Here is a 20,439-nt window from a genome sequence, read left to right on the forward strand (position 1 = left end):
TCCTGTTCGACAAGTCTATTCTTTACATTTAAACAATCAGGCTTTGCAATCGAAAAAAAAACCACTTTTTACATTTATTCAGCTCTGCGGATCTAGCTGTATAGGAACCATCCTTCAGGGTTTTGTCCCATTATGGAGGCTCTGCTAAGCAAAATAATAATCACAACAATAATTCACCCAGTGTTTCCAGGTCCCCTAAAATATCCCTGCATTTTGAAGTGAGCTACCAGGACCCAAAATACAAGAAACGAAATAACCTCCCCCCAAATGTGTCTCTTTCTGTCTCTCTTTCTGTGTGCTCTTGAGAAGATTCCAGGTTGCGGGTGGCGCCGAGAGCAGGCAGAAAGGCGGAGAGGAAGCACCCGGCGGTCGGCGCCGCCAGGCTCACAGCGGCCGGGATACAGTCACTCCAGCTTGGTAAACTCGCACCGCTCTCGCTACCGGGACCCTTTTTTCCTCCATTTTTAAGGTTTATATGGGTCGCTTGTGTCAATTTAGAGTGAGATAAATTAAATCAAATGAAAGTAAAATAAACGAAAATAAAATAAAGGAATAGCTCTTGCCAAAAATGTTTGCCGAATGAGCGGAGAGCTGTGTGCGGGTAGTTGCCCTGGGCGGGCCGCGAGGCCTCTGCACAGGGCCTGGCCTCTGCCCAATACCGCCCGAGAGGCGGGAGTGGATTTCAGTGTTCACCTTCCGTTTCCATCAGCCCTTCTTTCTCATAAGGCCTAGCATTTCGGATTTCTCCACTGTATTTGTGGCTGGGGGGCGGCTCAGATCCCTCAGCCTTTTTCCGAGGCCTGCATGAGGAAGAAAGTTTGTGGAACTGCAAGATTTTTAAATTTGTTTTGTTGTATCTTGTGAGCATATGGGCTCATGGATATATTTACTTGGGGGCAAATGTGAATTTCTGTTTATAATCCAATGTGTGAATGTATATTGATATCTGTCAATGTGTCTGAGTGACTGTGAATGTGTGTTTACTTGTGAGTGTGTGTGAATGTGAATGCATGTGTTCTGGGCATGCAGCCCTGCTTGTATGAATGCCCGTATGTTTACTTGTGAACATATGAATATGGGTGTGTTTGTGACTATGTGACAGTGTATATATGTATGCTGTCAGCCTGTGTGTGTGTGTGTGCGCGCGTCTGTGTGTACTGGTGTATGTCAACATGTGTAAAAGAGTGTAAAGGGAATTTATATGCATATGTAATATTGGGGTTCACAAGTTGGCAGTCATTAGAGCCAGGGGTATGGGAGGCAGAGAGCAAGCCCAGTACAGAAAGGGTCTGTGCAGAAGGCTAAATAGAAAGATTCTGGGTCGCCCACCCACTGCTAACCCTAATCCCCTCCCAATCTTATGGAGACACAGAAAGCAGGGCATCTGCTTATTTTTAATTGTTTTATTTTATTTTATTTTTATCCTTCAGATACACATAGAATGCAAACAGGAGCACCCGCGGGGCACAGGGGAGTGTTGGTGGGAGCAAGGAGCAGCAATCAGGCAGAGGCGGGACACTCCAGTTACTGAGCTACGGGTCCTTGGGGCTCCCTCAGGCCCTTTTGGTGCCACTACTAGGAAGGCCGAGGCTCAGGTGCACGGGTGGGGGAACAGGCTGCGCTCCTCCAGACCCACAGTCCACAAAGACAGCATCAAAGGGGGCTTACAAAACAGTTAAATTTTGCAAAGACATTACAATAGCCACATAAAAAAGGGGAGGCAAATTTTAGAAAGCTACAGAACAGGTAGATACTGTACAAAAATGAACCCGAAAGAGTTTCCTATAGGTAGTATATTTTTTTTTACAGTGTTGATAAACCAAAATTTCACCTTTTGCTCTCCTTCATGTTTTTTTTTTTTTTTAAATAGTCTTTTCACCCTATTTGACTTGAGTTTCCTAGTTGAGTTCCCCAAACTGGAATTCTTCTTTCCCTTGCTCTTCTCTACCTTCCTCTGTCCTTCACTCTTCCTCATCCTCCTCTGCTTCGGCCTTCTCCTGGCCGGTGATTCCTGGGCCTGCGGTCTTATTTTCCTTTTTCCACTTCATGCGCCGGTTCTGGAACCAAATCTTTATCTGTCTTTCGGTGAGGCAGAGCGCGTGCGCGATCTCGATGCGCCGCCGCCGGGTCAGGTAGCGATTGTAGTGAAATTCCTTCTCCAGCTCCAGCGTCTGATAGCGGGTGTAGGTCTGGCGGCCTCGCTTACGATCGGTTCCTGTGCACAGTATTTAGAGAAATATCGGTGAGTGCCGGAAACACCGTTGAGTAACCATCTCGCTCAAACCCAGAGTGGTATTTGAGGTCAGAAGACGGAAAAAGTACGTTTTCCCACTACACCAAATTCTTGCTTTCCATATCTTAACCCATACTTCATACAATCCCGCAATATGAAGAACTTTCTACAGCCCTCCCAAGGTAAACATTCCCATTCTTTTTCAGCCTGGAGCTTCTGAAACCAGGAAGACCTCACCTGCTGGCTCTCCAAGACGCTTTTCCTAAGAGGGTTTACATGGGAGGAGGGGCGGTTAATCCTCAGTCTTCTCTGGGTCCAGGGACTCCAAGCATTCCCTTTTGGATGTTGACTGTGATGGTCTTTGGGGTAGGGTAGGAAACTATACAAGTGACCTTGGAGTAGGGTTCCAGGCCTGGCCTGAGTATTTCCCAGGAAGTTAAGAGACAAAGAGACCTCACAGGAGGCCCAGGGGAGGTGAGAGAGTGTTGCTCAGTCTGTTGTGGAAAATAAGGAGAAAATTTGCAGATATCTTGGAGCACGGAGTTGGTCTGGAAATAGCTGCCCTCTGATGATTTTTTTTTTTTTTTTTTTTTTTCTAGCAAGTGGCCAGGGTTCAGCCAGGCCTGGCTGGCTGCCTACCTGCCTTCCTGCCCACCCACCTGCCCAGACAACCCTGTTTTCCAAAGCAATCTTTGGGCCTCCAGGACAGCAAAGGGAGTGAAAACAGACAGCAGACTGGGTTAGAATGAAACAGGATGTATATGTAAGGTGGGGACTGAAGGGCAGATGGGACCCTCCCAATTTAGGCCCAGAACCCTGAAGAGACTTGGGGTGGGGGGGCTGCTGGCATAAGCCCTTCTGGAAAGGAGACAAGGGAAAAGAGAACTGAGGGCTCTAATTTCAAGTCAAATAAGAGCCAAGCTGAAATGTTTATGAGAAAAAAATTAGGACTTTGATAAATCAACTAGAAACACAGTTGAATTAGGGAACAGGTAGTGGGGACCATGACCACCAATACTGATGATTAAAGAACTGGGTTCCTCTTGGCCCCCAACCATGGCTAGGTTAGGAGCTTCAGATCACAAGTCTTGGGTCTTCTGGACTGTGGGGTTAGCTTTCAAGGCCACATGTCTTGGGGTAGTGTTAAAAAAAGATGTCTGGACCAGACTTGGCAGGAAACCTAATAGAAGTCCTGGTCCCTTGGGGCTCTTGCCCTAGCTACTAGGTGGCTCTGCACTAAGACTTGATTTGGCTCCATGGAGTCCTAGCCCCTCCCCCAAGAGGAGACTCACCCTTCTAATGACACCTCCAAACTTGTTGGCCAATTCTCCAGGGGTGCTTAGGAGCCCTAGGAAGGAATCTGGGAAAGCTAGCTATAGTTCCATGAGGCTTCTCTCTTTCTTTAGTTCTCCTGCCCGCCCCCCCAAGTTCACTGGGGGGTTAGGAGCCTTGTCTCTCTTGGTTTCTGCCCCCCCCTCCACCTGCATCTCTGGTTCTGTGTCCCTGGCTGGGTCCTCATCTCCTACCCACTCCTCCCACCAGGCCTCTAGAGCCCACCTCTAATTGTTCTAATGGGAATAATGGGGGAACGGGGTTGGCTGGGAAGAAAGGGGGAGGGGAGAACTGCTTAACGCTATGACCCCCTCCCCCATACCTTATCCAAGCTGGGGATGGGGGACACACCCAGACTGAGATCCCAGGCAGGGAAGGGGGGAGAGAGGGGGAAGACCCTAATGGCTATTCTCTGCAAACCCCAGCCTTCCTTCTCAAGACAAACGGCCTCGTCTCCAACCGGTGCTGGCGCTGCTGATAAATATTTAAAGCTAAAAGGCCTGGAGGAAGGGTAGGGGGCGGACTGGGGGCTCTGAGCGCCGCGGCGTCGGCGAAGAGAGATCCGCAGGGAAGCAGAGCGAGCCTGAGAGCACCGAGGAAAAATGGGGGTGGGGGCAGCGCGCCAGGTCGCAGCCAAGAGGTGCCGCTTCCCCAGGGTCGACCTCAGGCGCAGAGCACTCTGGACGCGGAAAGGGGCGCCTGGCCCGGAATAGGGCACCTTCAGGGGAATGTGCCCGAGCCGCTGCCACTGGGGATGGCTCGGTGCGCTGCGTTACCTGAGCTTCGCATCCAGGGGTAGATCCGGAAGTTACTCTCGGCCGCCAAGTCCGAGTCCCTCTGCTCCTTGGCGCCTGCCGCTTTGGCGGAGTCGCCGGGACACACCCCGGAGAGGTTCTGCTCAAAGGGCGCGCAGTGCATGTTGAAGGAACTCGGCTCGAGCCCGTAGCCGGCCGCGTAGACGCCGGCCGCGCTCTGGCCCGCCATGCCCCCCCCGCCGGGGTACAAGCCCTGCATCGACGCGGCGAAGGAAGCGCCCGAACCTGCTCCATAGCCGGGGCGCTGGGGGTTGGAAGCAAACGCACAAGAAGTTTGTTCGGGGAAGGCTCCGGCAGCGAAAACCGAACTTGCGGCTGGATATTTAGAAAATAAAGCATTCGCATAATACAATGAACTCATAATTTGGCCGGATGATTTGTAGGCAGGGACGTTTTAGTGTCGGTTTTACGAGATTCCTTGATATATTACAGAATTAGAGTCCAGATTTACACCAAAAAGGACCCCCTTTTTCCTCTCCAGACCACGTGACCCACGCCCACGTGACATCCCCTCTGCCAATGGCCTGACGGCCTCCCCACGGCTCCCGGTAATGTGGAAAAAATTGTGTGGCGTTAGATTTATAAAATATGATCAATAATGAATGGGAAAGCCGAACTCTGTGGATTGGCGTTGGGGGCTCAAGGGCCGCTGTCTACCCCCGCGGGCTGGAGGCAGCTTGCAGGCGAGATTTGGGGAGGAAGGGATTGAGTTGAAGAGAAAATAAATAACCTCTGAGCAATCCGTGTTGTCACCCCCCACCCGTTTCCCCCAGTCCGTTACCGAGCGAGAGACAAACGCAGAGATTGAATGCGCGCAACTTGGTGGGTGGGTAAGGGCACATCAGGTCTTTATTAATTCGGGGTAATTCATCTCCGCTAAGCCTTTAGGAGAAGTTGGTCCGATTCTCCCAAGGTGAAGAACGAGGTGAGCATGGCCTCACGGCGCTCTCTCTCTCAGTGGCCCACATACACTGTCGGAGATGGAGCAAGGCTTCCGTAGGTGCTCCTAAGGCACGGGATCCAGCCCGCGGGCATTGGACGCTGTGCTTTCTGGTGGCTAAATCAAATAAAACGGATTGGAAGTGGGAAAAAGGGGGGGGGGGGGGGGGGGGGAGAGAAAGGAAGAGAGGAAGGAGGCCCGGGGCTCGGGCTCTCTGCTTTCTCGGTTCCGGGAGGCGGATGCCTCAGTGGAGCGTGGCTGCCAGAGAAGCAGAGGCAGCGAAGGAAGGAAGGCAGCGAGCCACCGCCTCGCAACCGGCAAAGAAGGTCACATCTCAGAGAGGCAGAGGTGGGGAGGAGGATCTCACCTCTCCTCCTGCTCCCGCCCTCCACCAGAGTCTGAGAAAAATAAAAATATAAGCGTGCTCAGCAGCCCTGCACTTTCATCTTTATCCGCCCCCTCTCACGGGAGGACACACATTGAAACAAAGAGAGAAGTGGCAGGGGATACAGTCACCAACCCGGCGCATCTCTTCTTCCGCGCGGCCTGGGCGCTGGGGTCTCTGGGGCCGGCAACCTCGGAACGCGAGGGGAGGGGGTTTCTCTCGGCTCCCCTCCCTCGTTCCTCTCTCCTCCAATCACATGCAGCCGCCTCCCTCACCCCCTGCGCCCCTGGGCCGAGGGACTCGCACCACCTGCCTCCAGCCCCCGCCCCCTCCTCTCCGTGCCTAGCCTCAGCGGGCCCAGAAGCCTGCTGACCCGCAACCCCCAGCCCTGCAAGGCGCCTGGGAGCAAATGAGGAGCGCGGGCCGGGCGGGTCTCAGATTCTCGCTTGTAAACTTTATTGTAACTCTTCCGCCCTTTTCAGGCGCAGACAACAGAACAAAGTATAGAGGAACAACAAAATATATAATTAGCCCTCCCTCCCCCCCATAAAGCAATTCACGGATACAGGATACATTCTCTTCACAGTAAACCTAAGAACACTTTTAACAATTGCCCACAGCGCGCATGCTAACTAAAGTAATCTCTTTTGAGAAACACTTAAGACAAAATTGTCAAACCAAAGGGGGTGGGGAGGAAAAGAGAGAAGCAAGAGAGAAAGCCAGCGAGCTAGGCAGAGCAGCAGGGAGAGAGGGGTTGGGAGGGAAAATGAGAACGCGGCGAGAGACGGGAGAGAGAGAGAAAGAGAGAGACAGAGAGAGAGAGAGAGAGAGAGAGAGAGAGAGACAGAGAGAGAGAGAGGGAGGGAGACAGAAAGAATTACGGCGTGAATAGGCAGTTTCATGTTGTTGGGAGAACTTAGCAGAAATCAGTACCTCGGTCATTACAAAGAAGCACGTTCAAAGGAAATAAAGACCATTGCACAAGGAGGCTTTTTACACGGGGCGGGGGCGTGGGGGTTCAGTCGGGCCGCGGCCGCTCACCCTCGCAGGGCGAGGGTGTCCTTGCTTAAAATCCTTTGCTTTTTTTCCCCGGCCCCCAAGAGAAGGGAAGGAGATCCACGGTAGCTCACACACAGAAGCTATTACGAGATACTACCACTAGCGGGGACTGGCGCGGCAGGGGACGCTGCGGTGGGAGGCCCAGCTCCTGGCCCCGCTCGCAGGGCCAGAGCTCTCTGAGGCGGGGGCAGGCGGCGGTAGCGGCGGCGGCGTGGGGGGACCCGCGGACTTGCGGGCGGCCGCGGCCCTGGTAGTCCCAGCTGGAGCCTACTTCTTGTCACCCTTCTGCGCGTCGCCCTCGTCCGCCGCCTCCGGGACCCTCTCCAGCTTCTGTTTCTCCAGCTCTTCCTGCTCGCATTTGCTGCTGGGGAACTTGTCTTTGTTGTTCTCTTTTTTCCACTTCATCCTCCGGTTCTGGAACCAGATTTTGACCTGTCTCTCTGTCAGTCCCAGCGCATGCGATACCTCGATCCGCCGCTTGCGAGTCAGATAGGGATTAAATAGGAACTCCTTCTCCAGCTCCAGGGTCTGGTAGCGGCTGTAGGTCTGTCGGCCTCGCCTGCGTCCGGCGGCTGCTGGGAATGGGGGAAAGGGCGAGACGGAGGGGAGGGGAGGGGAGGGTGGGGGAGGGGGCAGAGACAGAGAAGGTTGGAAGATTCGTGAACCAGCCTAGTAGACCAGTATAATAAGGGCAGGGGACCTTCCACCCCGTGCGGGGCGGGGGGCGGGGGGTGCCCATGGAGGCAGCGGTCAGCAGAGGGGGGTTGAGGGGGATTGGACACCACTGAATCTAGGGAGCCAGAAAGGGGGAGCCCCCTCCCCTGGTAACCAGCACCAGAGTTGGGTGGGGGGTGGTTGAAATCCATTAAAAGTACCATAAAGTTTAGAAGGAAGGATGTGAAGGGGGGACAAGAATAAAAAAGCCAGGGTGGGGACGAATGGACCCACCTTGAAAAGCCCCCAGAGCCTCTGCCCCAGAAGAAAAGTTTCTTCAGGGTAATTAAACTATAAAGCAATTGAGAAGTGCAAAAGTTGAGCGCCCCCACTCCCACCACCCTTTCTGCACTACCCCCCATAAAACAGTAAAAGGGAAAAAAGGAGGGGAAGAAGAAGAAAAGTAAAGTAGGGTGAGGGGTTTATGACTTCAGGAAATGTCGCTTAGCGACCCCCCTTCAAAGGAGACAAAAAGGGAAAGAAAAAGAAAGGAAGAAAGAAAGAGAGAGAGAGAGAGAGAGAGAGAGAGAGAGAGAGAGAGAGAGAGAGAGGAAGGAGATTGGAACAGAGCCCACAAGTCTTGCAAGAGCTGGAGGAAATGCTCCCCTGGCCTGCCCAGCCCCCTGACCGGCCCTGGGCCCTCCCGGCCCCTTCCTGCCCTGGCCTGCCCCTACGGGAGCTCACCTTGCGGGCGCATCCAGGGGAAGAGCTGTGTGGGCGACGGGCTCTGCTCCGAGCCCTCGGCCTCCTCTCCCAGGCCGCTGGCGGCGGCGAGCTTGCAGTCTGCGTACTGCACCAGGTCTGGATCTTGCGCACCGAATAGGCTCTGGCGCTGCAGCGGGTCGTAGCCGTAGAAGTTGCCCGGGTCCCCATGGCACGCCACGGCGCACGGGTTCTGCTGGTAGGGAGCCGTGGACAGCGACGATGGCCCGTGGTAGAACTCCTGGATTTGCGACGGGTGCTGGAAGCTGCCGCCGCTGCTGGGACCGTACACCACGGTGGGTCGGCCGCCCAGGTCCTGGGCGAAGCCGCAGTCATAATAATTGGGGCGCAGGGACTCCCCGGTTTTGTATTTGGAGAACAGTGAGTTGACGAAATAAGAGCTCATTTTATTGAATTTTGAGGCGGCGGCGGCGGCGGAGGCTGTAGTTGGGGGCTGTTGGGGAGGGGGTGGGGAGGGGGAAAGGGAGGGAGAGAGAGAGAAAAAAACGCGGATTCGCCGGCTCCTAGTCACCCTCGCCAGGAAAGGAGAGGGAAAGGGAGGAGGAAAAAAAAGAAAAGAAAGAAAAGGCGAAGAAGATCTCGAAGCCGCCACACTTTTTGTGATTTCCAGGAATAGAAAAGGACGGAGAAGCCTCCAAAAGTCTAAGCTTGCATGGCAGCCGCGGCTCGCTCGCCCTCCCCCCACCCCCCACCCCCCAAACAAAAATATACCGCCACTTAAAGAGGTCCTCGCTTTACATTTCGAAGAAGGGATGCCAGTTCATAAACAGTTTTCGGTGATTTACTTCCCTGCAAATGAGTTGTTTCATATTTTGCACTGTCTTTTCATGATCATTTGCATCCATTAGAGACCCCGCATCCTATTGGCTTCTCCGTACTCCTCCCGGACAGAACGCAGAGCGAGGGTGAAAGCGAGAGAGAGCGAGCGAGAGAGAGAGCTAGAGCGAGAGAGCGCCAGGGAGTGAGGAGAGAGCGGAAAAAAAAAAGGAGGGGAAGGGAAAAAAAAAAAAAAAAAAAACACCCAGGGAGAGAGAGGGGAGAGGGGGAGAGAGAGGGGGAGAGGGAGAGGGGGTGAGAAAATGAATACGGATTAAATCTGTTTAACTACCTACATTAATGAGATATCTCTCGCCTCACAACAAATCAAATACCTTCGCAGACCACCCCCAAAGACTGATGTGGGGGAGTCACGGAAAAAACCACGCGCGCGCGCGCGCGCACACACACACACACACACACAACGCGCCAGGCGTAGGCGCGCTGTTAATTTCGCGATTTTAACGAGGCAATTGGAGTCTTTCTAAATGTCAGGGTCGCTTCGGAAAAATGTAAAAGAACACGGTTTAATTGCGCCGAGTTTTAAAAGGTCCTATAAATGTAATTGGTATTTTAATACAAGTTATCAAATCATACAGCTTCCTCTCCTAAACATATTTTCAAACAAACGAGGTAGTCATATTTAAAGCTTTAATGATCAATTTCCTTATTATTGATAAAGGTTTAACTATCGTGTGGAGGGAATTGGCTGGGTAACCGGCCCCCAAAAAACGGCTGTAAACTCTTTAACAAACTATAAAACGCAATAAAGCCGGAGTCTGTTGTTGTTTATGCCGCAGCGCATAAAAGCTGTTAGCATTTTACGAGTTCTTTCCTCTACAGCTATAAAACTGCAGCTTCGATCGCCCCCGCCGCCCGACTGCAGCACGGTGGGGGTGACGAAGCCGAAATGAGAACGATTATGGGTTTTTGGTTTTTTTTTTCTTTTTTCGGCGCAAACGGTGACTTTTCCTAGACTTTCACCTCCTTCAGCCATGGCAGGCACCTGCCCTCACCCCCTTCTGGAGACCCCAAACTTGTCCCCTCTCTACCACACCCAGGCCACTCAGAACTTTCTCTCATTAAACAAACAAGAAAGGATTTTCTGTAGAGGAGTCTAGAAGGTCTTGGGAAGGGACTGGGAGAAGAAACTTTCTGGTTAATGGGCAGTGGTGAAGCCCAGAGCAAAGTTCACCCTGCAACTGCTAATTCTGCAGTTTTGCACAATCTCTCCTTGCTGGGGGAATGCTAGGGCAGAGAGGGGTCTCCTGAAGGCACTTTGGCCCAGTCAGCACTTTGCAGGGCAGACAGGATGAGGGGAGAGGAGCCTGATACTATCAAAGGGATGGCACCTCACAGGGCTGCCCAACACCTGCAACTAGGCCTTGGGACCCAGTAACCAATCCCAATGGGCATCCAACCTTCCTGGGCCAATCCTTCACACCTCCCATGTGACCTTCCCTTGAGAAGACATTGGCAATCCCATCAACACACCAAAAGAGGGAAAGGCAATGGAGGCTGATGCTAGCCAGGCAAACCCTGGTGCCTGGTCTTGATTACTGTTGTTCTATGCCCTCCACAGCCCCAGGCAGTGACTGCAAGAGATGTGCTTGGGAAAGGAAGGCACCTATATTCCTCAGGATCCCCATGGCCCTTTGAGTTACTGTCACATCTCCACTGACCTTGGAGTGGAGAGAAGTGGGATAAAGCAAGAACACTGAGGTCCCCATCTTCTCTCTTTGTCCCTTGGGCAGCCTCTAGTTCAACCTGGCTCTCCCTGCAGACCTAGGCACCTGCATCCTGAAACCCAGAATGCAGAACCAAGCTGATGGTGTGCCACACTCTCTGACTCACTGCCTCCCTACATGCCTGGCCTAGTCCTGGTGGTGCCCAGACTTTAGAAGACCCCAGTCTGTCAGAACCAATGGTTTCCTGAGGCAGCTGATAGGGAAAGAAAAAGGATGGAAAGAAAAAGAACAAAATTTCTGGCAGCAAAGGCAGAAGCAGCCTTAAAAATACATACAATTCATTGTCTATTCAGGAAAGAGTGGTTTGCTTTTAGAGAGCCACCTTTTGGGGACCCCAATATTTATAAAAATGAAACTAGCACTTTTTCTGAAGGAAAGTTACCACTGGGGTCGCCCAGTTCTTCAAAAGTGAATCCAGAGAAGGGGAGAGGAGCAAAAAAAGGAGGAAGAAGAAAAAAAGGGGAGAAGGGCCAGAGCCAGGATCTGGAATTTTCGCGAGGCTGAGGGGGCGGTGAGGCAGCGGAAGGCAGAGTCAAGTTGTTGAGGGAACGAACATTTTTATCAAGTGCGGGGGATTTTATGGTCATGATTTGAGGACTTACCAGGGAGGTAGAAATTCAATGGCTTGTTCTAAATCATCCCTACACCGTGCCAGAAATTTCTGATGGAAGGAAAATGTTTCTATTATAAGAAGAAGAAAAAAAAAAAAAAGAAAGAAAGAAAGAAAGAAAGAAAAAGAGAGAAGATAATTTATAAACACCCAACGGAGCATAGATTTATTTGTGAAGCTCAAGTTGAGAAGAAACTCCGCTTCTCTCTTTGTACCCGATCCTGGGGAAGAAAAAGGAGACTGGGGTAATTTTGAGGGTTTGGTTATCTATTTGTCCTGCAGGTTTGTCCGATGGGAGGCAGGGATCTGGCTGCTTCGGGAGGAAATTGAAAATTTGGATTTGAAGGGGCTGTGGGTAGATACAGCGCCGGTGCCAGAACGAAAAGTGCTTGAGTCCAGGTCTTCATCCGATAAATTCCATAAAGACCGGCGCCCCAAGGTTTGCCTGGGCAGTGGGGTGGCAGGGCTGGATCCCCCGCGCGCGGGAGCCACAGCGCACCTGGAAGACGAGGAACGAGGGAGGGAGCCGAGCTCCTGCCCCCTGCCGCAGTGCCTGCGCCCACACCTATCCCGAAAACACGCTTATTTTTTTTTTTTTTTTTTTTTTTTTGGCTGACCAACTTGGGGTGCCAAGCTTCCAGAGGGGATATCCGAACCTCCCCGCACCCGCCGCCCTGGGGAACTCCTGCCCTGCGCGTGGGTCGCCAGGCGAGCGCCCAACTCAGACCCGAACGGGTACAAAGGCTCTGGAGCCTGAGCTCCGGGGGAGCGGCCCCAGGCCCCACCCTCTTGGGGCACCTCAGAATCCCATAAAAGCCAAGATTGCATTCCTCCCCAAACTGCCCCATCTCCGTACTGGCTCACCAGGTTCCCTCTCCAGCCAGGGTGGACAGTCCGCCTTCTGGCAGCTTCCTCTCCATCCGACCCTCTTCTGCCGGTTAGTCCCTCTCACCTGACCTGATCACCCGCATCCGTCGACATTCTTCTCGCCCCCCTGGACGGAAAATGTCATTTTCCCAAATTAATTCTCTTTGATTTGGACCCATTATTCCTATTATTACTCTTATTCCCCGTTTTCACGCATTTGTTGCCTAACTGAACAGAGCCACTGGGCGAGAAACACTGAGTCCTCATGAGGGAAATTCAGAAAATTGACCATTTGAGGGGAGGGGGGCACTACTATATCTGAAATCTATAAAATGGGGTGGAAAGACCATAACGAACCCTATATTTTTATTACGTGCAAATTATTCATGACTTTTGGTGGCGCTCAGTTCATAGATTGAGAACCAAACAAGGTGCGGTGTTGGAATAAGCCGGAGTCGGTAGGCGCCGCACCAGAAATTTTCACGTGGAGCAAGGGTGCCATCTAGCGGCCGCTCTGCAAAAATGCTTCCACTACCGGTTCTGCCTGGTTCTCGGAGAGCCAGCCACCGCAGTGACAAGCGAGAGAAACTTTCATTATTAGTAGAAAAAGGGGAGGGAAAGAGCCGGCTAGAGAAAAGTCATCGGAATCACGGAATGGTTCATGAAATTGTGCACATAAAGTAAAATATAAAAACATGGGGGAATAAAAAGAAGTTATAAGCTTTTTTCTACTTCCTGCCCCCGCCCCCAAACTAGCCCCTAATTTCTAGCGAAGACCGCCAAGCAGTGCGCCTTTATGGCCCGTAAAATGGGGAGTCCAGCGCTTTTCAAGACTCACACTATTGTTTAAAATTCAGATGAGTAACAATTGGGCTATTTGGGGGGGGGGGGGGGACGGCCTGAGACGATGGGATGGGACTTAAAAGGATCAAGAGGCTGCTCTCTCGCCCAGACGTCTGGCCCTGCCAGACCTGTGGGGTGAGTGTGTGTGTGTGTGTGTGTGTGTGTGTGTGTGTGTGTGTCCGCGCGCGGGCGCGCGCAGGACCTTCTTGTTTATGACGCCTGATTCTGGAGGGGGTGTGAAGAACAAAGACAAGAGTCCTTATTGCAATCTATGAAGCATTTTCAACAACAAAGTGTTACCCCCCCATTCTCTCTTCTCCCCTCTTTGTCTCCGGGGGTGGGCCACCCCGAAAGTCCCAAGCCTGGGGTCCTGAGCGAGTAAGGGTGGGGGCTGCTGGAACGGGGGGCCCACCCGTTCCCCTTCCCCGCTAGGCAGGGAGCCCAGGCCCAGCTGCGGCTTTCTCAGCTCCGGAAAGTTTCCCCTCACTGTTTGCTTTGCTGCTGTTTAGTTTCTTAACCTTCAGAAATTTATACGCTATAAACTTTTATAGCGGTCATATTCTTTTATTGCTGCGCACACGGCATTGAATTCCTCTCCCGGCTTTTCTCTGCCTCGCACTCTCTCGGTCTCCCTCTCTGAATTTCTCTTTTATGACAACTGATTTCCCCATCTCCGGCTTACTACCATGCGCATCTTCGCCTTTGTTTGTCTTGAAAGAAGCCACCCCGGCTCGGGACCCAGAAGCCGCCGCCCGAGGCCACTCCAGGCACCCTCGCCCCCTTTCCCGGCAGCACTCCGTCCGGCTCCAGCCTCGCCTCTTGCGTTTCCTTTTGAAGAAGTTGGCCTTCTTGGCTCAATCTCAGTGCCGGCTGAGCCTGGGGAGCCTAGGATGGCGAGGCAACCTAGTCTACACCAGCTGTAAAGCCAGATTCAGTTCCATCCCTAACGGAACCCTCCTCGGAAGGCGCCTGTCTGGGCCTAAGGTACCCGGAGCTTCGCTGTCTGTGCCTCTCTGTCTAGGAGGATCACTTCATCCTTTCGTTAGAGAGGGGTAGGCCTGGTATTTTACAGGCTCTCTTCACTGGGGCCAGTCTTTGTCTCCACCTCCACCCCAATCCACCGGCTCTCTGCGGGTTGCAGTGTGGCAGGGGTGGGCCCGGTGGAAAGCTCCGGCGGGAGGCAGCCGGCGGGAGGCAACCCGGGAGCGCCGGCCCCACAGCAGCGAACCCTAACGCTTGGATGAGAAAGGCAGGGATCCCAAAAAAACGCCTCTTGAAACCAAGCTTAATTCTGGGGTCTATTTGGGAAGAGATTTTTTTTTTTTTTTTCCTACTGAGACATTTGTGGTTCACATTCAACGCCCTCTTCCAGCCTTTGGGAGATACTTCCCCAAGCTTCAGTCCCTACCAAACCAGCACGCCTCAGAACAAGGCTGCTGTCCAGTAGCTCTAACCCCAGGTGGGTGGCAGGGCAAAGAACCATTTTAAAGTGCCCAAGTCAAAGTGATGATCTCAGTTGCCTGAGAGAGGAGCCACTTCCAGGGGTTAAAGAGCAGGCCTTGCCTTCCCTCTAGCTCTCCAGTCAGTGGGGAGGTCTCCACAAGACCCCTCGCTCTAGGGAGACCCAGTCCCCTCTCCAAACCACAGATATTTCTTTTCCTCCTCTTCCAGGCTCGAAATTCTCCTGTTGAATGACTCTCACTCAATTTAAACAATGGTCTTGGGACCTTGGGTCTTAACCAGCTAGCTGTCAGCACCAGTGCTCAGAGGTCTGTAGGTTCTAAGAAGAAACTTAGTGGACACAGCAATCTCTCTCTTTCTTCCCAAGCTATGCTTTTGGGAACTTGGATCTCTATCTAAGGTAGACGAGGACAGGCAACACAGAAAGAGACTCAGGAGAGATTTATTTTCTAGAGTGATATATATTTTTTGTTCTTTTTCTTTTTTCTTCCAAAACAAACGATTAGAGCTCTAGGCCCCCTGCCCTCCCCACTCCCACCCACAACCCTCCCATATAAGCGACAACTGAAAACAGTCCAGACAATCTCCCTCAAAGAAATCACAAAACACAAGCACAATTTCACAACAGCCACGACAATGCAAAAAAAAAAAAAAAAATCTACTGGAATGCCCCCTTGTAGGGTCCGGAGAAGCAGAAGCAAGAGTCCTTGGAACTGAGGGGATGGAGTGGTGGGGAGGCAGGGTAGGGAGAGGAAGCAGAATGAGTTTCGCCTGATGCTTAGCTGAGATTTTGTCTCTTTCCTCTGTACGCGGGAACTGTTCCCCAGAAGGATGCAAAGAACCAGTCACACAGAGCAAATCGCCACCCAGGCTGGTGCAGTGGGAAGTGAAGCCCAGTACTGGAGCGGGCAGCCTAGGGGCTCCTCCTTGTATGTCAGGAAACCAGTGGGATGGGGAGAGATGTGATAGCTCAGTGCCCTGGGGCCATTGCTCCTCCCTGTCCCCTATAGCTTACTCCGGAAGAAAGCCGGGAAATCGATTCACAATAAATTCTCAATCGGACTCTCCAGACCTGGCCTTCCTGTCTACAGTGGGGTTGACCCAGGAAGTGGGGTGAAGGGCAGAGGGAGCTTTCTACAAGGGGTGGCTTGACTCACTGGTGCAAGGTGGATCTGGCTGATCAGAGTTGATTTCAGAGCTGAAGGGGATACGGAAGAATGCAGGGGCAGTGGAGAGCAAGAAAAGCTACAGTCTCTGTCAAGTGGGGCACAGATGAATGGGGGAGGACATTGTCAAGGCTCTACAACCCACAGTTTGACCTTCTTTTGTTGGAAGGCGAGGAAAACATCATGCAGAATTAAACATTTCCTGCAACAACATGTATGTGGAGGGGGCTCCACCTAAGACGTCTTCATAAAACCACTTACTGCCTTTTCTTGCCCTTTCTAGCCTACCATCTTGGGGACTAGGTTGGCCCCATGTGCACACAGGAGGTGTCCTGGGGTATAGCTGGCAATTCCATGTGGGATGGTATTGGGATGCTGAGACTTTGGGCTGCAGCCCCTCATTCAGGAGTCTGTCTCTAGACATTCTTCCTGGTGTGTATTTGAATCAGGGGTAGAAACTCGGACTTGCCTGATGATTTGAGAGCTGTTCTGCCAGATTTGGTATGTGATGTTTGCATTTGGAGTGTCATTTCATTTGACTTAATTTCACCAATTTACTGTGAACTCCAAACTTTATGCCTGTGGGCATCTGCTAGGCTGTGTGCAGTTGGCATGTCCCTGGGTGACTTGAGCATAGGTGCAGAGAAGGAACAGGCAGGCTGGAAGTGAGGGACTGGGGCTTCTCAGAAAAATTACAGGGGATCCTAGGAGTTTGACTAGCATCTCTTTCCTGGTGGTCCATCACCTTCTTAGGAATCAACTACTTCTATCTTCTAACTTAACAAAACTTTTTTCTGACACCCAGGAAGATGGGAGGGACAGGTACAGGCAAAGGAAAGGAGGCAGGCTCTAGGTGCAGTTGAGGGACTTTGTGGAGAGGAAGCCCTTCCCCATTCACTTGGATACATCCCACACAGCACTGGCTTTGCAGCCATCACATAAATAAGAGCGAGATGGGGAAGGGCTGGGGAGGGCAGGGGTGATCTTTACTCTTTGCCCTGCTCCTTATTCATTTTCTTCATTTTCATCCGCCGGTTCTGAAACCAGATTTTGACTTGTCTCTCACTCAGATTGAGGAGTCTGGCCACTTCGTGCCTGCGGTCCCTGGTGAGGTACATATTGAACAGAAACTCCTTCTCTAGCTCCAGCGTCTGGTATTTGGTGTAGGGACAGCGCTTTTTCCGGGAAGAGCGGGCGTGCAGCCAGTTGGCAGAGGGGTTGGCTGAAAGAGAAGCAGGGATAGAATCAAAGGAAGGAAGGGGGTGAAGGGCCCCAGACCAAGAAGTGCACACTTGGTCTCCATTCTCCATCTGGCATTGGAGAAGAGCACCTGGGCCTTCACACTTCCAGACAGGGTCCCAGAAACAGGCCAGCAGCCACTCTAGACACTTCCAGGTGAATGGTTCTTTAGAAAGGATGAGGCCAAACTTGTGCCCAGTCTTCCTCACATACTTCCAAAGCTTCAAGTCTGCCTCAAGTTCTCTCTCAATCTTTTCTACTTGTATGACTCAGGTCAGAGCCCAGTATGTCTGGAAACCCACCATCAGCACACCAGCATGGCTAGGCATAGTAGCCAACCTGCAGGATCCCTGGCTGTAGGTCTGGGAGGAGTGAAGAGGGCTTAGGAAAGGGAGAATGGCTACTCTTCAGTCACATCCAAGAGCCCTCCTCAAACACCCTGCCTTGATCTCTCTCTCGATGAGAGAGCTTGCATCTCTAGGCCACATGGCAGTAGGCATGTGTATCTACATAGATATCCCCCCTCCTGCCACCACACACCACAAATATGGGTCTACACTTAGAGCCGCAAACATTCAGCACACTCCAATTCGCGAGCAACCCAATTGCAACCATTTATCAACTCTAGCCTCTGGACAGGGGAGCACCAAGGCTCACAGATAACTGATGGCTGCAATAGCCTCTCCTTTTCTGCTGCTCAGCTTGCAGTTTGGTTAACACAAGTTCAGGGAAATTAGGGAGCAAAATTGCTCCAGTTGCAAGGTGGGGAACCAGAGATAAGGTGGGAGTAACAGAGAGCCCTTCATAGCACACCTAGCCTTTTAACTGGTCCTGAATATGTGGAGGGGAGCAGAGAAAAGGGTAACTGAGTTAAAGAAGGGCAAAAAGAGGAAACTAAAATATACCCAGGGTTCTCTTTTTCTCCTTACCATCTCTCCCCAGACTCTAGAACTCAGAAAAGTTGCCAAATAAAGCTGAGCCAATTAAAAATAACATCCACCTTCTCCCAGCTTCCTTCTCCACAAATGAAAAGCAATGAATTAAAAAAAAAAAAATTCAGTTCATCCTACACTAAGTACCATGTCTTACCAATTTGCAGCACTATTTTCTTAATGTGGATTGTCTGGGATGGGACCCACAGCCACATTAAATATGAAAGAGGAAAAAAAAACTGTTAATAATTGATCTTAGCCAAATGGCCGGCTTGCAATAATGGGCTTTCCAGGCAGTTTGGGGGTATAGGGTGGTAGCGTCTGGTTACGTGAGGGAGGGTTTGGGAAGAGCTGTTTCCCCAAATGCCAGCTCTTACGCTGGCAGGTTGGAGGTGCGGGACCCAAGGAGCCTACGGGAGTGGGGCAGCTTTTTACTTTTTCAGGCAGAGCTCCAAGGGGTCCGTGGACCACTCTATTGGTGGGAAACCTGGTAAAGCTTACAGAAACTAAAAATCTGACTCCTTACTCCCCCAGAAGAGTAAGAGGTGAAGACGTGAGTCCACCGGCATGTAGGTTATTGTTTGGGACTAAGAGCCCCCAACTGACTTGCCCTTCTCCGCCTTAAAACATAGGAGAACCCTCCCCTCTCAGCCAGCAGCACCTTCTGGAAATTAGCCAGACTTGGGGTTCTGACAGGGGTGCTATTGGAGGAGTGGGAGGTGAGGAGCAATTCCCCACAAGGGTAAAGTTCTCTACATCTCCTCACCCCTCTTCGCCCCCACCACTCTTCTCCCTGGGGTCTCTTTGGGATGTCACCTTCTCCGCTCTGGCGGTGGGCCCCGAAATTCGGAAGTGATTCCCCGACTCCCCACGAGGAGGACAGCCCTGGCTGGGACTAGGGAGCCCCGCGGAGAGCAGCGGGAGCCGCAGAAAAGGAAGCGGCAGCCCGGGCGAGGATGCCGAAGAGGGGAGGGGGCCACCGGAGGGAAGGCTCCCGGGGAGGGGCCGGCGCATCCGGGGAGGGGGCTCAGTCACGGCATCCTGGGCTTCCCCCGCCCCTCCCGGCGCCGGCTGCGGACCCCGCGCGGCTCCTGCGCGAGATCTGCTAGGAACAATCCTCCGCCAAGCTGTTGCATCGCAAATAAAATCCTAATGAGCCCCCTCCCCCTTTCCCTTGGCCGGCTTTTACGGTCTGCGCGTGGCGCGGGGAGCTCTGCCAGCCGCGCGGTCCGCGGCAGCCCCGTGCGCTCGGGTCGGTGCCGGCGCCGGCTCTTGGTCTCGCTGGCCATCCGCCCCGGAGCTCCTCCAGCTCCTCTCCCGGCTGTTGCGGGTCTCACCCGGCTTTCAGCCAGGGCCTCGGGGAAAGAGGGGGAAGGGAGGGTGAGAGACCAGCGAGTTGGTCCCAGAGCCCCAGTTCCCTACAGGACCTGGGAGTAGTGGGGGCGGCGTTGCTCAAGCGATTTCATTCTCCCCATCTAGGGCATTCGGCATTTTCCTTTCCCTTCTTCCTTCCTGCTTCCCTTCCTTCCTCTTTCCTCCACCCCGCTCTCTCCCCGGCCACCGCCGCGTTTTCCCTTCACATTGTCCCAGTTTATTGCCTCTCCCCTCCCCTCCCCCTCGCCTGGCCTTCGGCCTGGGTATTTCCTCACTTTTTATAACTTACTTTGATCCGGCCTCTCTTTGTCCTCGCTTCCTTCGCAAATTTTATTGTCCCCGTAGCCGGGTCTTTGATTAGACAGGACGGCCTCCCTGCCCGCCGAAGTTTCCAAACTGTACTCGGGCGTGCCCTGTTTGAGCAGCTCCCCAGGCGCGCCCAGCAGCGGCTCCGCCTTCACCGCCGCCTGGCCCTGCCCCGGGGCAGCTTCGCCGCGAGGCGCGGGCTCCAGCCAGGTGCGGAGGTACCTGCTCTCGGCCGGCGGGACGCCCTGGGGCTGGATGTAGGGGTGGTAGACAGACGGCAGGCTTCCGGACGCGTGCGGGCTCAGCGGCGCCCAGGAGGCGCCGAACACCGGCGCTTTGGGCTGGAAGCTGCACGAGGGGAACTCCAGGTGCTCCGCGTGGCCCGGCTGCCGGGGGCTCGCGTACTGGCCGGAAGGAAACTTGGCTGGAGGCGCGTCCTCACTCTCGTGACTTATGATCGAGTCGACATAATAGCTGCTAAGCGTCCCAGAAATGGACATTCTCAGACATTATCCGGGCGCTCGCAGGGGGAAGGGAAGCGCTCGCGCGGCGGCGCCCAAGCAGGGAGAGGTGGCACCCGGACCGGTGTGAGGGCTTTCGGACGCGACCCCCCCAACCCCCCACCCTCCCACCCCCACCCCCTGCTCAACTTCTCAGCCAACAAAGTACAGTGGAGCAGCCCGGCTCAGCGCTCCTTGCAAAATGATTGGTCAAAGTTTTTCCGACTGCCTGATAAAGCGTCAGCTCCGACATAAATCAATCGGGCGAGGGGGCTGCGCTCTCGCTGTCATCCGTCCGCACTGCATTCCATATCGAGGATGGATTGTTTTATGCTGATGCAATGTGCTATCACGTCAGGGCTCCGGCGGCCACGTA

The 20,439-nt window shown here is 53.0% G+C and overlaps 3 protein-coding genes across 6 annotated transcripts; all 3 read right to left on the reverse strand.

Annotated features, from left to right (window-relative positions):
* Positions 1-1,391: 1,391 nt before the first annotated feature.
* HOXB7 (homeobox B7) lies at positions 1,392-4,879 on the reverse strand. The gene is made up of 2 exons (XM_079134328.1): positions 4,342-4,879; positions 1,392-2,215 (listed from the first exon to the last, which is right to left on the reverse strand). The coding sequence occupies exons 1-2, from the start codon at positions 4,739-4,741 to the stop codon at positions 1,962-1,964; spliced, it is 654 nt and encodes a 217-aa protein (XP_078990454.1). The 5' UTR covers positions 4,742-4,879; the 3' UTR covers positions 1,392-1,961.
* A 1,286-nt stretch (positions 4,880-6,165) lies between these two features.
* HOXB8 (homeobox B8) lies at positions 6,166-19,635 on the reverse strand. Of its 4 annotated transcripts, XM_079134324.1 has the most exons (4): positions 19,547-19,635; positions 8,913-9,139; positions 8,163-8,634; positions 6,166-7,339 (listed from the first exon to the last, which is right to left on the reverse strand). In XM_079134324.1, exons 3-4 carry the CDS (start codon positions 8,584-8,586, stop codon positions 7,032-7,034), a joined length of 732 nt encoding a protein of 243 aa, XP_078990450.1. In that variant the 5' UTR covers positions 8,587-8,634; positions 8,913-9,139; positions 19,547-19,635; the 3' UTR covers positions 6,166-7,031. The 4 variants fall into 4 exon arrangements, with proteins under 4 accessions (XP_078990450.1, XP_078990449.1, XP_078990451.1 ...); XM_079134323.1 differs by lacking the exon at positions 19,547-19,635 and having other exon boundaries at positions 8,940-9,139; XM_079134326.1 differs by lacking the exon at positions 19,547-19,635 and having other exon boundaries at positions 6,167-7,336.
* Positions 15,064-20,168, reverse strand: HOXB9 (homeobox B9). Its single transcript, XM_079134322.1, has 2 exons — positions 19,547-20,168; positions 15,064-16,934 (listed from the first exon to the last, which is right to left on the reverse strand). The coding sequence occupies exons 1-2, from the start codon at positions 20,061-20,063 to the stop codon at positions 16,699-16,701; spliced, it is 753 nt and encodes a 250-aa protein (XP_078990448.1). The 5' UTR covers positions 20,064-20,168; the 3' UTR covers positions 15,064-16,698.
* Between the last annotated feature and the right edge of the window lie 271 nt (positions 20,169-20,439).

The sequence above is a fragment of the Sciurus vulgaris genome (genome assembly GCF_902686455.1).
Source record: "Sciurus vulgaris genome assembly, chromosome: 3".
NCBI lineage: Eukaryota > Metazoa > Chordata > Mammalia > Rodentia > Sciuridae > Sciurus > Sciurus vulgaris.

Excerpts from the sequence above, each read along its gene's own strand:
- HOXB7 (XM_079134328.1), bottom strand. The coding sequence starts at position 4,741 with ATGAGTTCATTGTATTATGCGAATGCTTTATTTTCTAAATATCCAGCC. Across the intron at positions 2,216-4,341 it reads CCCCTGGATGCGAAGCTCAG|GAACCGATCGTAAGCGAGGC; the intron begins GTAACGCAGCGC and ends TACTGTGCACAG.
- HOXB8 (XM_079134324.1), bottom strand. The coding sequence starts at position 8,586 with ATGAGCTCTTATTTCGTCAACTCACTGTTCTCCAAATACAAAACCGGG. Across the intron at positions 7,340-8,162 it reads CCCCTGGATGCGCCCGCAAG|CAGCCGCCGGACGCAGGCGA; the intron begins GTGAGCTCCCGT and ends CCCCATTCCCAG.
- HOXB9 (XM_079134322.1), bottom strand. The coding sequence starts at position 20,063 with ATGTCCATTTCTGGGACGCTTAGCAGCTATTATGTCGACTCGATCATA. Across the intron at positions 16,935-19,546 it reads CAAAGAGAGGCCGGATCAAA|CCAACCCCTCTGCCAACTGG; the intron begins GTAAGTTATAAA and ends CTTCTCTTTCAG.